The sequence below is a fragment of the Cinclus cinclus genome, chromosome 3 (genome assembly GCF_963662255.1).
Source record: "Cinclus cinclus chromosome 3, bCinCin1.1, whole genome shotgun sequence".
Taxonomy (NCBI): Eukaryota; Metazoa; Chordata; class Aves; order Passeriformes; family Cinclidae; genus Cinclus; species Cinclus cinclus.
In genome coordinates this window covers 6,813,715-6,828,832 of record NC_085048.1, presented here as the reverse complement: position 1 = coordinate 6,828,832, position 15,118 = coordinate 6,813,715, and the positions used below count along the sequence as shown (strand labels likewise).

Here is a 15,118-nt window from a genome sequence, read left to right as displayed (position 1 = left end):
TAACCCCAAAACACTTCGAGGTTGTTTCTTCATCCCAGGTTTTCAAAACATGAAGCATTTCAAAAAGGTTCAATGGGCTTAATTATTTAGATTTCTCTGTTGCTTTTAACATGTTTTCAAATGAAATATATATATTTTAAGAAAAGGTCAAATAACCACTTGCTCTAACATTGTCTTACCCTGGTATACAAGTGGGTATACAATTTCTATTCAAGTCCTCAGACACCTGCCATTGGCTTCATGTTTAAGTATTTCATTCAGCAAAGGGAGTCCCAGTAGTTCCCTCCCTGGTACCACACGTAAGGTTATAAAAGGCTACTTGGAGACTTATTACTGTAAATTCAACAACGGTCCTAAAAAGAATTCAGATTTTGGGTTACTGAACCATGAATCAATGGGTAATGAAATGCCAACACTTTCAAAAGAACTACCAATGAAATAATACAAATCTGACACACTTCAAGAGAAAAAATATAGCAATAATGCTCTACAGCTTTTTGCACTTTGAAGAACATCATCTCCTCCGTGACCATGCCCATGCCTAATCCAGTATCTTCTCCCTGACAGTGGTCAGTGCCAGAGTTTCAGACATTGTGCTTTGTTTATTTTAGATCAATCACCATCAAAGCATTCAATTCCTTCAATATCTTGAGCTTGAGTGAACTCAAGTTATTTTGAGATTGCTGGTGGAAGATGAGAGGAAGGAGCTGTTTCAACAAGTGATCTGTACTAATTGCAGGGGCTGAAACCTTCCCTGGTCCTGAACTGGCAGTATGAAAGGCATGCTGTAGGAGGCTGTTCCCACAGAATAGTTGAATATGCAGAGGAGACAGTAGAATCCTGGCTGCACTTTGGTTGTATTTCTCTGGGTTCTTAATAGGGTGGCCTCAGGGAAAAGTCCTAATGCACTGGAGTAACAGTGTGGAAAGTGCATTTCAATATTTTGTGAGGTATTCTGATGCCATTTCTGGTTTGCTTGCCCTGATGGCCATCCTGCATAGTTGCCTTACTTTTGAGGGAGAGAGCTGAACTAATTCCAGGACTAGATGTGCAGCACCCCCAGGGCATGTATTCTACCAGCTGGGGAAAGAGGTCCACCCCAGTAGTTCATTTTGTCTCAGAGTACTTCCTTGAACAAGTGAGATAAATGCACTAAATTAAATAGTGCTTTTTCCTGATCTGATGCAGCCCTGTCACTCACTGATAATTTGGGCTGTGTCTCAGCGTTTTTCTTGTAAGCAAATGCTGCCCTTGAGACTTGGAAATTAATACACTGATTTGAGTAAATATTTATTTGGCTCACACCTTGAGGCACTGCAGCAACAGACCTGTTAAGTAAGGACTACAGGCTAAAATTTAGAGAAATCAAAGAATCCAGTCCCCGGAGTGGCAGCTTGAATGATGAAGCTAAATTACTGTGTGTTAATTTTCTCTAAGAACAGTAATTGTAGTTGTTTTAGACACCTTGAAATTTGTTGAGACTAGTGGTCTTTCACAGCACTCATGAGCTAATTCTTGGGGTTGGCATGGAAGAAGAGCTGTTCCCAGTAAAATGTCTGGATATGGGTCATCTAGAAGTAAAAAATTAGGAAAGTGGGATCTAATTACTGTTTTAAAGTACCTAAAGATATAGACAAAATGGAACAGTCTTCTCTCTGAAAAGTTGCAGTGACAGTTGTTAAGCTTTGGCACAGGGTTCTCAGAGAGGTTGTGGAGGCTCCACCCTCGGGGATGTTCAGAACTGGGAAAGCTGGGCTAAACTGGCCCTGCTTTGAACAGAAGGCTGGACTAGATGACTTTCAAAGGTAACAAGCTAAGTCATTCTCTGATTATTGGTCACCAAGAGAATAGTCTTTATTTTTGAAAAAACAAGTTTTATGGTCCCTTTTAGGAACTTTTCCAGGGATTGTTTCATTTAATTGATTTGTCTTCTTTCTCTGTTCTATCTCTTAAGAGTATAGCAGCAGCCATCCCACCATGTCCTCTCTCTGTCTTCCTCCACAGAGGAAGATAGGGGCAGGCATTGTGGGGTGGCTTCTTGTAGGCTTGTGCTGGTGGCAGTAGTGGGAAGGGGACTTTCAAACCCATTGCAGAGAGGAGATCTGTGGGGTTGAATGGAACCATGGCTGACATTGATGTGGCATATGCTGTAGTGTTCCCTGTATGGATGTCTCCATATCAGCAACAGGGAAGCTTCCCTGAGTGTGACAAAATTAGGATTGTTTGGGAGTTCCCATGGCAACCTGACTGTAATTAGCCCTTTTGACTCAGTGTAATTTTAATGAGACTTTGTCCCACTGCTTTATTCTTGTCAACAATGTCATTATAGTGGATAACATAATCCTCTAAGAAAACAGAGATTTGGTTCTGTGCAGTGTTTTCTTTCTAAAACATTGTGACTGTGCAGACTTAGAGAGGAATCAAAGCTCTGAGGAAGTGTCAAAGGCTTAGAACAGAAGGTGCAGCCAGAAGAATTAAAATGGTATAATGTGAAAGGAGATCAAAGATGTGACTGGTGTGCCAGGATGGAATAGGGCCTCATACAACCAATTGTACCCCAACTTTCCCCTTAGTGACTCTGCATTTGGACCTTTTTGCCCATGATCATTGGTTTATAGGAAAAGCGAGGTTGGAAGGGACTTCTCTAGTCTAACCTACTACACTAGAATGTCAGACCAGATGGCTCAGAGCTTTATCCAGTAATGTGTTGAATACTTCCAATAATGTAGGCTGCACAGCTTCTCTGGGCAAGCTGCTCCACTGCTTGACTGCTCTCTGAAGGAGTTGTTCCATATATCTGGTCTAAAACTCTTGTTTCTTATTGTGCCTGGTATTTCTCATTCTCCTACCGTGAGGAGCCTGGCTCCATCTCTTTGATAACCTCACAGTAGATACTGGCAGGCTGCTGTTATTTTCTCCCAAAGTTGTCTCTTCTCCAGGCTGAAGAAGCTACTTCTTACAGGGAAGGTGCTCCATCTTGCAGCCTTTTTGGTGGCTTTCTGTGCTCACTCCAGTTTATGGAAATCTGTCTTGTACTGGGGGGCCAAAAATTGTATGTGGCATCTAGACTGAGTCTAAATGATGAGTCTGGCTCAGCTGCATTTCCTGTAAACTTGACAGATATGCTGATGAGAATAACTTGTATGATTTAAGAGTTTAGAGAATCCAAATGTTGCTTCCACTAAGGATATGAAACGTTGCTGAAGGTCAAATCACCAGGTGTCCCTAATCTCCCTGTCATCCTGTCTCTCCTTTGCACTTTTGTGAGATGAGTAATAAAATCTACATCCCTCATTACCTGTTCTTTTGTGTTTGTTGGCTGCACTGCTGTAAATCACCTAAATGTTAACTGTTTTTCACTAATGATTGCTTTTGTTACGGTTTTTGCAGGTTACATATCACAGGTACTAAAGAATTACACTGACCATGCCTGTGATGGAGAATATGTGTCCCTGAGATGTCCCCACAGAACCACCATCAGCATCCAATCTTCTTTTTATGGCCGAATTGTACCAAGTCATCAGCTGTGTCCTTCTCGCTATCCCCACTCCTATGCGACTTTAATTAAAGAAGATGTTGCCTGTTCAGTTGGCACTTCTCTTCAGGTATTGTTAAAATGCATTTCTTAATTTTGAACTTCACCTTTCCTTGGCCATTCAGCAGCTCTCAGCATTGATGCTGCACAAACCAGTCTTGAGCCATGTTACCTAGCACAGGAGCTCTGCAATCTCACAGAGCTTAGTGGATAATTCATCCTTGTAGTTTAGACAGGACTGAATTAGATTTTGATGGTGGATTTCTTAGTTTTCCTGCAACTCTAGTCAGTAACAGTTCAGGAATGTGGTTGAAGGAGAATTACACTTCAGGACTGCATTACGTTTGACTGGGTTGAAGAGCATTATTTTTATAGTTTTCCTTCCCAATTATTAGCTTTTTCAACACATTCAGAAGTTGCTGTAACATTCTTTTTGCTTTAGATCCTATTTCAAGAGGCTTTAACTTTGGTAACTTGAAACTCAGAGAGAATCCTTGGCTTTACTTATTGTGACTCATTTGGCTCTTAGGCCTCTGTAAGTGGTCATACATCACTTAAACTCATAACTTCCCCCAGTAGTTAATAAGCTCTGACCATTTGTGCAGGGAAAGTTGTCTCTGTGTATCGTCCCAAGAGCACATCTGACGTCAAGAAATCAAAAGATTATTTGGAAGGTGCCAGTGTTACTCAACTGCCAGTAGGAACAACTAAAATTAGAAACAGGAGTTGGCTGATGTTGTTGAGATGAATAGGGTCTGCCCCTGGGTGTTGAAGCAAGCACAAGTTTTTCCAAGTTCTGGATTTGGGACTGTGAAAACTTTTGGGCAGAGCTCTCAGTCATCCAGTGTGTTTATGGCTTAGAATCAATAATAACTCATAATAAAAATTTATAGTAGACTAATGAACCAACAGGGTTAGTGAGTAATTTCTTTTATAATTTGGTTAAAGGCCAGAGTTTTCCACATCACTTCTCGCTCTTGCATCCATGGTTTTTAAGATACATTTACAGAATTTTTTAAAAAGTTGATGTGAGTGCTTTGGCTTCCAAATGCCAGTAGTAAGTTCTCAAGAATTTGCACAAGGTTGGTGTTTGGCTGCAGTGTAACCCTTTAACTGAAAGATTTGAAGTTGCCCTCATGGCACTTCCACTGCACAGTAAAAAGCTGAGCTGTAGTATGGGAGGATGTGGTCCTTATCTGTGAAAGGTTTTCCCAGATATGATAGCAAAAGTTCATAATGAAACAGAGGATAGGCAGTTGTGTTGTTTAGGGTGGGAGAACATGGAAAGAAATCTTTGGCAGAGGTCAACCTTCCCTTCTTCTATTGATTTACTGAAAATTTTACTTGCAACATTTCATTTTCCAAGGTGATTGATAGCTATGAGCATTGCCTCAACCCTTGTGGGTGAGTGGCCCACTTAAGATATCTGGAAGAACTTGAGAAGAGGGAAGATGTTAGCCTAGGCTTTCCATTTCATGGTTTATGTGTAGGAGGAATTGAAAAGAAACCCTTACCTACCTCTCTTAGCTTTTTATGTCCTCAGACCTGTTCCCCATTAGCATTGCCTTCAATATTTAGGCCACTTGTAATTCCCAGTCCCTGTTTATCAGAGTGAGTATTGTGGTCTCTGTAGGTAGTCCTGCAGCAGTTCCCTTGTGCAGTACATTTGTTACATGAGTGAGACCAAAACACTATTATTAACCCATTTTTGGGGATGCAGATGTGCTGGGAAAGCAGCTGACATTCTCTCTTCTGCCACAAATTTCTTGGGACACCTTTGGCAAGTTCCTGAGTCTTTTTGGAGGAGACTCACAGCCTCCTTGGTGCCCCCAGATGTGGCTTTGACCCCTCCATGCGTTGTGATTGTCCAAGGTAGGATGAGTCTGAATGCCAGAGATGAATCTCATCTTCTCTCTCTGGAGGGGGTGAGGCCTCTGAGGGGTAAGACAGGAACTTCACAAGCTGAATGGCAAGCTGCCTGCAGCTCACTGGTAGGAAATGCATGTGTTTAGGAAAATTGGAAAGCTGTAGACAAGGAAATTGCATGTATTTTTGTGGTTTTGCAACTCAGATATATGACTGCTACAGGCAGGACCGATTGTGTGTATTATCTGGTTGTCAGTAATTGAAAAAGTCAGCCAAACCAAACCCGTCATAACTAAGTATATAAAATCACTGTGTCTAATCAAACCCATGACTGTATAAATTTGCTGCTTCTCTGGAGAATGGTCTGGAGAGAGTGTGAGGGGCATTTATTAACTCTGTTCCCTGCAAACACTAGCTGTGTGTGTAAACTCCCATTTACAATTTCTCTCCACTATAAATGTCCAGTTCAGACATTGTTTCGATGCTAAAAAGGGAAAAGAAGAAGTTGATTACACTGAGAAAACCATTACTAATTCAGCTTTATGTGATTGGCTGCCAGGATTCCTTGCTTTAGTCCCTTGTTTTGGTTTGCAGACCGCCTGGGAGAGTACATATGAGATATTAAGGCAGTGACCCAGTGACCTCAGACTACACATTTCTGTTATTCTAACACTATAATGTAAGATTCAGTACAAGCTTTCCAAATGCACAAAGACTTTGGACAAATTTTGATTTGATTTTGACAAATCATCACAGATTTATAGAATAGTCTGGGTTGGAAGGGACCTTAAAGATCATCTCATCCCAACCCTCTGCCATGGGCAGGGACACCTTCCACTAGATCAGGCTGCCCAAACCCCCATCCAATCTGGCCTTGAAAACTCCCAGGGATGGGACAACCAGAACTGGGCTGTCTGTTCCAATTCTTCACCGCGCTCTGCGTAAAGAATTTCTTCCTAATATCTAATCTAATCTCACCCTTCTTCACCTCAAGGCCTTTCCCCCTTGTTGTATGACTGCACACCCTTCTTGTAAGCCTCTTGTAAGCCCCCTTTATGTACTGGAAGGATGAATTCTGGATCAATTCTGATGCCACTTGTTTTTGGCAGTGAACTACTCTAGGTCTGTATGGGACAATGTCTAATGGTTGGCTAATATGCTTGCTTAATACCAGAAAACTATATTATACTTTACAACTGATTACCTGCAATTTTCTCATTTTGATAAATTGGCAGAAAATAAAACCACAGTTTATTTGTGAAGAAAACAGAAAGTCCTGGAGAACCACTTAATTCTGCCCCCCGAAATTTATCAAAATGATTGAGGGCTAACTTCTCTCTTCATATGTACAGGTGTTGAAATCAGCAGATAGATTCTTTTTTGAGGGCAATATTTGACCGTGTCACTCATTTCCCCAAGAGGAGCTGTGTTTGGTAGGTGCTCTGGAGCTGAATCCTGACTGCCTTAGGAAGATTAGCTGATCTGGGGAGGGCCTGTGGGCATGGCCTGTGCCCTGGGTCTCTTTCAACAGTCTCAAGGACAACAAGTTCTTGGTGACAAGAATCACTAGTGCTGCTGATGTGGTATTTCCTTTTGTCCTTCAGGGAGAGACAGGACACCTCTGCTGCCACCGTCTCCTTCTGTTGCTCCAGCAGCCCTACAAAAGGGAGCAGATTCCTTGCATGCTGACCACAGGATTCCCTGAACTCTTCCTCTCCCTTTTTAAAATTTTCATCCACCAGGAATGTTTATGTGAAACAAAAAAACAACCAAAAAACCCCCAATAAAAACAACAACAAAAAACAAACAAACAAAGAAAAAAACAACCAAAAACACCAAAAACCAAAAATCAAAAAACCCCCAAAATAACAAAAAACCAAAAAATACCAAAAAACCCCAAAAAACAACCTCCAAAAAAACAAGCAAACAAACCACAAAAAAAACCAAAACAAACAAACTAAAAAACAGAAGCAAAAGGGAGCTGACCTCTTTGCTGATGGAAAGATGAGATAAACTTTCCAGAAATGGCTCTCAAAGCACAACCCAGCTGCTGATCACAAAAAGAGAGGGCTGGTGTTGCTGTTTCCAGAGTGGATTTTGTTTTCCCCAGTTATTCTGGATTAAATGTAAAATGGCAAGTAAGAGGAAACATTCCCAACTGCTTCAGCTTTCTTGGCAGGCCAAGAACAATGGCTCCTGACATGTCCAGTCACCAGATATTGCATGGTCCCACTGATGTCACAGCCCTAAGTGGCCTCAACAGGAATGAGAAAGGGCCCTTTCTCATGACTGAACATTGATAAGATGATGATGGTCAGGGGGAAAGAAGGAAGAAACTGGGAGAAAGGAAGAATAAGGGTCATCAGTAACATTGGGAGGAGAACCCATGGTTGTATTGCATATTAGAACTCTACAGTTTCTAGGCAGTTTGATCAAGGAAGGTTTCAGTCTCAAAAACATCAGTGAACTAAAGAGCAGTATGGGCAACTCTTTTTCAGACCATATTAATTGTTTTGCAGAAGATGGTAAGCAGGGAGCTCAGGGTCCAGAAGAGGTTACTGCACTGCCAAAGTTGCAGTTAAAAATCACAGAACCAGTGCAGTTTCATTCATGAATCTTGCCTAAGGTGAAATAGAACTGTCTGGCAAGTGGCTCCCCCAGCTAATTATTTGAAAGTAGAACTGTTGGATGCAGAGGTCACAGACAATCTCTAAATTGCTGTGTCTTTCAAATCTTTGGCTTGACTGAAACAGCTCATCAGAGCAGAGTGATTATGTCCTGCAGGAGGAGAGGCACTGGAGGCAGAGGTGGCCAGTGCAGCCTGTCTCCCTGATGAGGCAGGACTGCTCCCTGGGGTGTAAGCCTCCTAATGCTTTGTTTACTCTAAATTTAAACTTCCATCATTGCCACTAAGACCCTGCTTGACAATGTAATGGTTTGCTCCCAGGGATTTTTTCCCACTCTGTGTTTTAAGCTTTCCCTTTCTTTAATCCCATGACTTTTGGTTATGCATCCTTTTGTATTTCTTCATCTCAGACCTCCTCTCCCTTTGAAGTTGACCCTGCATACAGATTAAGTTTCCTACTGTTAGGAAATGTAGGTAATGTTAATTAGGTGATATTTGTAATGCAGGTTTTATCAGGGGCTTCTATTTGGTGAACATCTTGCTACTCTTAGTGAATTGCTGCTTTTGGGCTCTTTTAAAGGCCTGCCAGAGGAGCACTGGTGAATCCTGCTGGTGTTTTAACATCCCAGCCCACTGCTGTCTGATCTAATGTCCTGCTGGCATTTACTACTCCCATAGAAGAGCTGGTGACAGGGAATGCATGCCCAGTTTTCAGTTCTTTATTTCACAGTCTGGTGTGTTTATGTGAATCATATAACATAATATGGGCATAGATCCCTCCTGCTGACTCTGCTGTGAGCACTGCAAGGTCCAGGGAGAGTGATAAGAGATAGTAGAGCCCTAAAACCTGCTATAGACCAGGATTCAGGGCCTTTGATCTCTTCTTCAAGAGATGCACAGATGGGATGCAGTAATTTGGGCAAAGCTGAACTAGTTTCTAGAGGAGCAGGCTGGGACGGTGGCTTGATGAAACCACAGGCAGGCACATCATCAGCATGGATTTCACTTCCTCGTGTAGCCTGTGCTTCCCTGTTGCTGGTTCTTGGGAAATCTTGCTCCATGGACTTCAGTAATTTGCATGAATGAATAGAGATGCATGTTCGGTGTCCAGAAACAGGACCTGTAACTAAGTTTTCAGCTTGAAAGCACTAAGTTTATAACATGTTTTAAAGTATTATGAGTGTTCAAGGGTACATAAAAGAGCACCAAAATTCAAATGAAATGTGACATGAAGCCATTATGAATGCACTGTGCTGTAGGGAGAGTTCCTGCTGCCTTGTTTGTTGTATTTACTTCTTCCCATTGCAAAAACTCTGAAGGTGCACCAAGATAAATGTTGGTGTAACTCCACCATAATAGCCATGCCTGGACTGAATTTGATCTAAAAATGCTTAAAATTACTGGTATCTTCTTGCATAAAGTTCTTAGTACAAATCTCTCTCCATCTTCATTTGACTGCACATGGCTCTGATACATTCATGAAGCTGGCTCTGTGAATTAGTCTCCCCAGCAATACACAATTTGGGCAATTATTTAGTAGGGCTCCTCTGTGTAATTTCATGCATGACTGACATGCCCTGCAGTCATCCTTATGGTCCTTTGAAGATGGAGGCTGTATGGGGAGCAGCCCTGTGGCAAAGTCCTTGTTCCCTTTGAGTTTCACCATTGGCTTCATTGGGTCCAAAGTTTCGCCCCAAACGTGTTGAATCTATGAACTGCTCCGAGGGACCAAGAACTGAGATAAGTTTAATTGCCTTGGGTGTTAAGCTCAGTTGTGGTTTATTTTAAGTGTGCAGGGAAAGCACTTCTTGAAGAGTGATTTGAAGAGACAGGCTGAAAACGAGTGTGCCCTTGGGAATGGCTGGGGATGGCCTCCTTACAGAGCTCCCGTCCAGCTCCTCATTTAAAAGGTTGTTATCTAATGAGCACAAGCAATTACTTAGCAAATGAGCACAACAAAATGAGCACAAGAAATGTGTTTCATTTGCAGTGGCCACTAGAAAGACATGATTTTGAGCTTGAGGCTGCCCTTGCTTTAAGACCCAGGTGACCGCAGGGATATTAATCCAGGGCATAAATCACAGGGGTTAGATTAGTGTTTGTTTTACTTGTATTTACTTTTCTTGCTCTCTGATCTCTTCCAAATCTTGCGGCTTTTTAGCTCACTCATGAACCAGGGAATGGAATGGGTTTAAACAGCCACAACTTCCCTCCTGAGCACTGACTGTCAGCCCTCAGGCCTGATTTACCACTGTAACACAATTATAAAACGGGGACACTGTGCAATTAATGTGTCTTCCCTCCCCTTTCATGCCAGACAGGAATTCCTGAATTCCTCCTCCACCTTCCTCAGTTGGAGTGATTTTTATAATATAATCTAAACTAAGGTGACTTTATTTGGCTTTTGTCAGGGGTCTACCAGACATGGAGACATAAGGAGCTGATTGTACATCCCAGTTAGGGTTTGTTCTGTGGGACTAGAGCTATTTCTGTGCAAGTCCAGATTGTCTGTGGGCCTCTTTCTGGTTGGTTTTGTGGTTGTGTTTTCCCACCTTTTCAGCTGACAGTGACAACCAGAACAAAAAGGAAAACAGAATGAATTGCCTACATTTTTCCATCCATTGAGCAAAACCCATGTGATCTCAAAACATTCCCTCACTACCAAGTGAACTGCCAGCTTTCCTGGTGTCAGTCTAGCTGGCCATCTTCAAATACTTCAGAAAAAACATCTGACACCTGCCAGAGCTCTGATACTGCCTAGATGTATGATTTTTGAGAGTGAGGCCAGAAAGCCAAGGTCTTGGCTTCTGGTAAACACCAGAACCCCTGGACCTGCAGGGAACTGTACTTTTGGGGCATCATCTGGTCACAAATGTTCTGCACAGGGTTTAAGAAGATGCTGGTACATAGCACATACTGATGAAAGCAGAGGGAAAGAAAATTTCTGTGCATGTAAGGATAGGTAAAAGTTATATGTGCAAATTTTTAAGTTAACATTAAGACTGGTGTAAAAACATTTTAAAAAAATTTAATCAAGAAAATACACCATCAACTACAGCTAATTTTCTTTGCATTTTTTCCGGATGCCTTTTGCTGAGGGTTGAACAATTTTTAAATTTTATTTTACTCTTTATGGATATATTTCATTGTACATCAGACATTACTCAAACAGTGTACAGGAAATCAGAAATCATAATGATTTTTTTTTTAATATTTTCAGGAAAAATGTTTCCCTTTGTGGGAGGTAAAATAGAGTCACGTGAATGAAAAGGAAATACTGATTTCTTTCCCCCCATGAAACTTCTCAGAGTCAAGGCTACTGTTAAATTAAATTGGAATTGTAGCTGAACACTATAACAAATTAGGAAATGGCATATTGAGACCCAAGAACACTTCACCTTTTTCTGTAGCCTCACAGCGTCAGGGACAACTTTTGCTCCTTAATTTAGTTACAAGTTTCTCCCTAAGGCGTTGTTTTTTGCTTCCCTGTTCCACCCTTTGCACACCACAGGAAGAAAACTCAGTAGGTTTCACTTACGTGGAATATAAAGAATAAGCAAAAGCTGCCAAAAGTTAGAGCAGAGCCAAGACAAAGTGTCACTACCTGAAGGCTGCCTGTGTCCATGGTTCTCTGAGGTCAGTGAAGCTTGTCTTTGCTCCTGATGCTGGCTGAGGTATCTCAGCTGAGGTTTTCAAAGTCATTTTCAGTCTCTTCTGAAACCTGGGAGGTTTTCCAAGTGGTTTTAATTGCTCCCATGACACAACACTGAAGGGTCTTGAAATGCCCATGCATCAGCTGTGAACAGGTTTGTAGACAAAAAACCCAAGTCTACTGCCTTTAAGGAGAGAAAGCTTCCCTAGAGGGAAAGGAAACATTTGGGGTCTTGCTTATTTTCTTTTGCTCAATATTCTTAGTTCTAGTTGTGTGTAAGCATGGCTGTCCAGTACCAGAAAATCCTTCCAGGTGCACAATGATTTGAAGAGAGTTTCTCTCCATATGTGTTGCCCTCCAGAGTTGTTTCAGTTGTTCTTTGCTTTTTGAGATGAAAAGAGATATCTGTGCTGGATCATCACTTAAATTCCTTTGCAACTCACTGGATTTTGCATTAAATTAAATTTCACATGCTGAGTGAGCAGCCAACCCTTATGAGCCTAGAGGAAAGAATATGCTGTTTCTCTGCATTTTAACGTGATGGTCAAGCTGGGGCTAATGCTCCCAGGCACCTCTTTCAGTGTTCACCTCTCAGCCTTTCCATCCTAAATCCTGTCTTTTTAAACAAAATGCCTGCATTTTATTACCTTTGTAAGTGGAAAACAACAGCATATGTTCTCTGCCTGCTAGAAAAGGCCTGGATTGTTTTGGTTTGAACTTTAAAATAAAGGTCAGACTTGAGGCAGGCATGAATTCCTGCATGTGTCAGCCCAAAAGGTGAAAGCTTTAGGAAGTTACGAGCAACCGCAAATGAGGCAGCTTCAAATTGCACTTGAAACTGGAACAGCTGTTGTTCAGAGCATGACATTCAGAGTTATAATGCTAAAGATTCTATATATTACATTCAGGGAGAACTCAAAAATAGAAAGTATAGTCACTGAAGCAGGGAGAAAATTGGTTAGCGTGGCACATGGAGAGAGAGCAGGAACAGCCTTTATGTTAATGGCACAGGGAGAAGATTGTGGGAAAGCCCAAATATCGAGGTGGGTGTAACAAAAGTGAACAGAGAGAAGACAAAAGAGACCAGGGGAGCCTAGGGGAATTTCTGAGGAAGGATTTTCCAGTCCCTCCTTGCAAGTGAAAATTAATTGTTTTGGGGCTGGAATTCACAGCTCTGTATCACAGGGACTTAAGGCTGCTGGATTACCTCGCTCTGTGGTCTCAAAATGCTCTGACAGGTTCATGTGTGTCAGGCAAACATTATGGTAATTTTAGCGCTTTAGGGGCTCTACAGGAGTACATAAATGCCACCCTAGCCATCCAGCTGAATTTAAAACTTAATTACTGCCCCACTTAATAATATTCTCCCCCCCTATTGCTTTAGAGGATCACAGGGTTAAAAGAAATCATTAATCTTCCTTAATGAAGCTATTTTCTAGCAGGAGACAGAATGTCTTGCCCCTGTGGATTCTGAGATGGAGTTTTTGTGTGTGTTATGAATGGGGGAGTGGGCAGCAAGTGCTAGAGGAAAAGCAGAAAAGGGGGTAGGACCCCAAATGACAGTAGTGAGAGAACCCCCTGACTCACAGCCCCTTCCTGAGTTTTGCTAAAAGAATGTAATAATCATGGGGGAAGAGGAATGAACCCTATTAAAAACTGACTCAGTTGGCGGTATAACAGTGTTCCCACCACAACTGCTAATTATTGGAATACCAGCAATTTATGTATATAGTTATACCAGCTTTTATATAACTGAGACAAGAGCTGTCTTGAAGTTGTGTATCTCTAGGGAAATCTAAAGCAGATTGGTGGTGGCAGAGTTCAAGTTTTTACTTTTAACTGTCAAGGTAGATCCATGTCCTCAAAACTGCTTTTCCTGGGATTGTACTGTCTTATATTATGATTAAATGGCATGCAAGTGTTTAAAATCTCTGTGACCATCCAAGTGCAAATCCTTTCTTTTGCACCCATGCCAGGGGATGAAAACCTGCTCCTAAGAGTGCAAGGAGCACTGAATCCGTGGCTCCTGTGGTACCTGCTGTGTTGATCATCATCACCTGCCTCTTGCCAGGGCTGGTGGTGGAGGCAGGGATGGCCTTGCCTTCCTGCACTTTGTCTCTGTTTGACATTCCCTTTAGTGGAGACACTTAAGTGCTTTTGTTTCTGTTTCTTGTGCATATCCCTGGCTGCAGAAGATGCTGGATGAGTGCCAGGACAGGCGGAGCTGCCAGTTCCTTGTCAACAGCCGGCTGTTCGGGATGGATCCATGCCCTGGGACCAGCAAGTACCTCCTCGTGTGGTACAAGTGCAGGCCAAGTAAGTGTTTCTCTATTAAATCTGTTTGCTTTGTGGAGACCAAAGCATTTTCATGCTTAGTACTCACCACAGAGGCCTTCTAGTTCCCTTCCACCTTTATTTTCAGTGTAAGATAACTCCCCGTGGGGAGCATTTCCTCTTTCCTCCTTACTTGCTGCCTTGCTGGGATGCTCCTGCTCTGTCTCCCTGCTTGCCAGCAGAGTTTCGATTGCTTCTTGCAGGTGCCAGTGCCAGCCTTTGCCAGTGTTAAGCTCATGCTGTCGGTGATGGGTGAGCTCTTCCTGACCCCACCTGCGTGCTCCCTCCTGTCCTGGTGGGGTATAGGGACTTGTCCCCTCTCTGATGGCTCCTCCAGGGGCAGCAGGAGCTCTTTGCCTGGACAAAACCTTCCTTCAGAGCTGGCTGCCTCAGGAAGCCCTGGTGATAGTGGTGTGACAGGGGCATCACCTGCCCACACAGTGCCAGAAGCCAGCTTTTAATTGCTCCCACATCAGGCTGGGAGATGTTAACCTGTGTTTTTCATGATCTCGTTAGCTGTGTTTAAATTAAATGGGGCTGAGTACTGGGGTGCAGTCATGCTTGCTGCAGAGGAGGGAGCCCAGGGCAGCTTTGGCTTGGGACAACCAACATCCTCTTGGCCAATTCCTGGCCCCAGCACTGGAGTTAACACAGCCTAGATACCATTCTCCATTGGGGCTTTGGAAGCAGATACATTATTTTGGAGATGGATCATGTTTGATCTGTGCCCACTGATGTCAGCTGGAGAGCAGGACCCATTTCTATTTGAGCACAAGTCTGATGAGGAGCATCTGAGGGAGCTGGGAGTGTTTAGCCTGAAGAAGAGGAGGCTCAGGGAGGACTTTTTCACTCTCTACAACCACCTGAAAGGAGGTTGTACCAAGGTGGGGGTCAGTCTCTTCTTCCAAGTAACAAATGATATGACAAGAGAAAACAGCCTCAGGATGCACCAGGGGGATTTAGGTAGAATCTAAAAACTAGAAAAATCTCTTTACTGAAGGGATGGTCAAGCATTGGAACAAGCTGCCTTGTTCTACCCTTCCAAGGGAAGTGGTGGAATCGCCATGGTTGGAAGTGTAGATGTGGTGCTTAGGGACATGGTTTA

At 42.6% G+C, this 15,118-nt stretch overlaps 1 protein-coding gene across 1 annotated transcript in view; it reads left to right on the top strand.

The window, feature by feature from the left end:
• Positions 1 to 15,118, top strand: part of LOC134042395 (protein eva-1 homolog C-like) — a 203,324-nt gene that overhangs the window by 53,211 nt on the left and 134,995 nt on the right. Inside the window, exons 2-3 of the mRNA XM_062489655.1 lie at positions 3,391 to 3,605; positions 13,872 to 13,995. Of these exons, the coding sequence (XP_062345639.1) occupies positions 3,391 to 3,605; positions 13,872 to 13,995 (339 nt within the window). The remainder of the gene's footprint in view (positions 1 to 3,390; positions 3,606 to 13,871; positions 13,996 to 15,118) is intronic.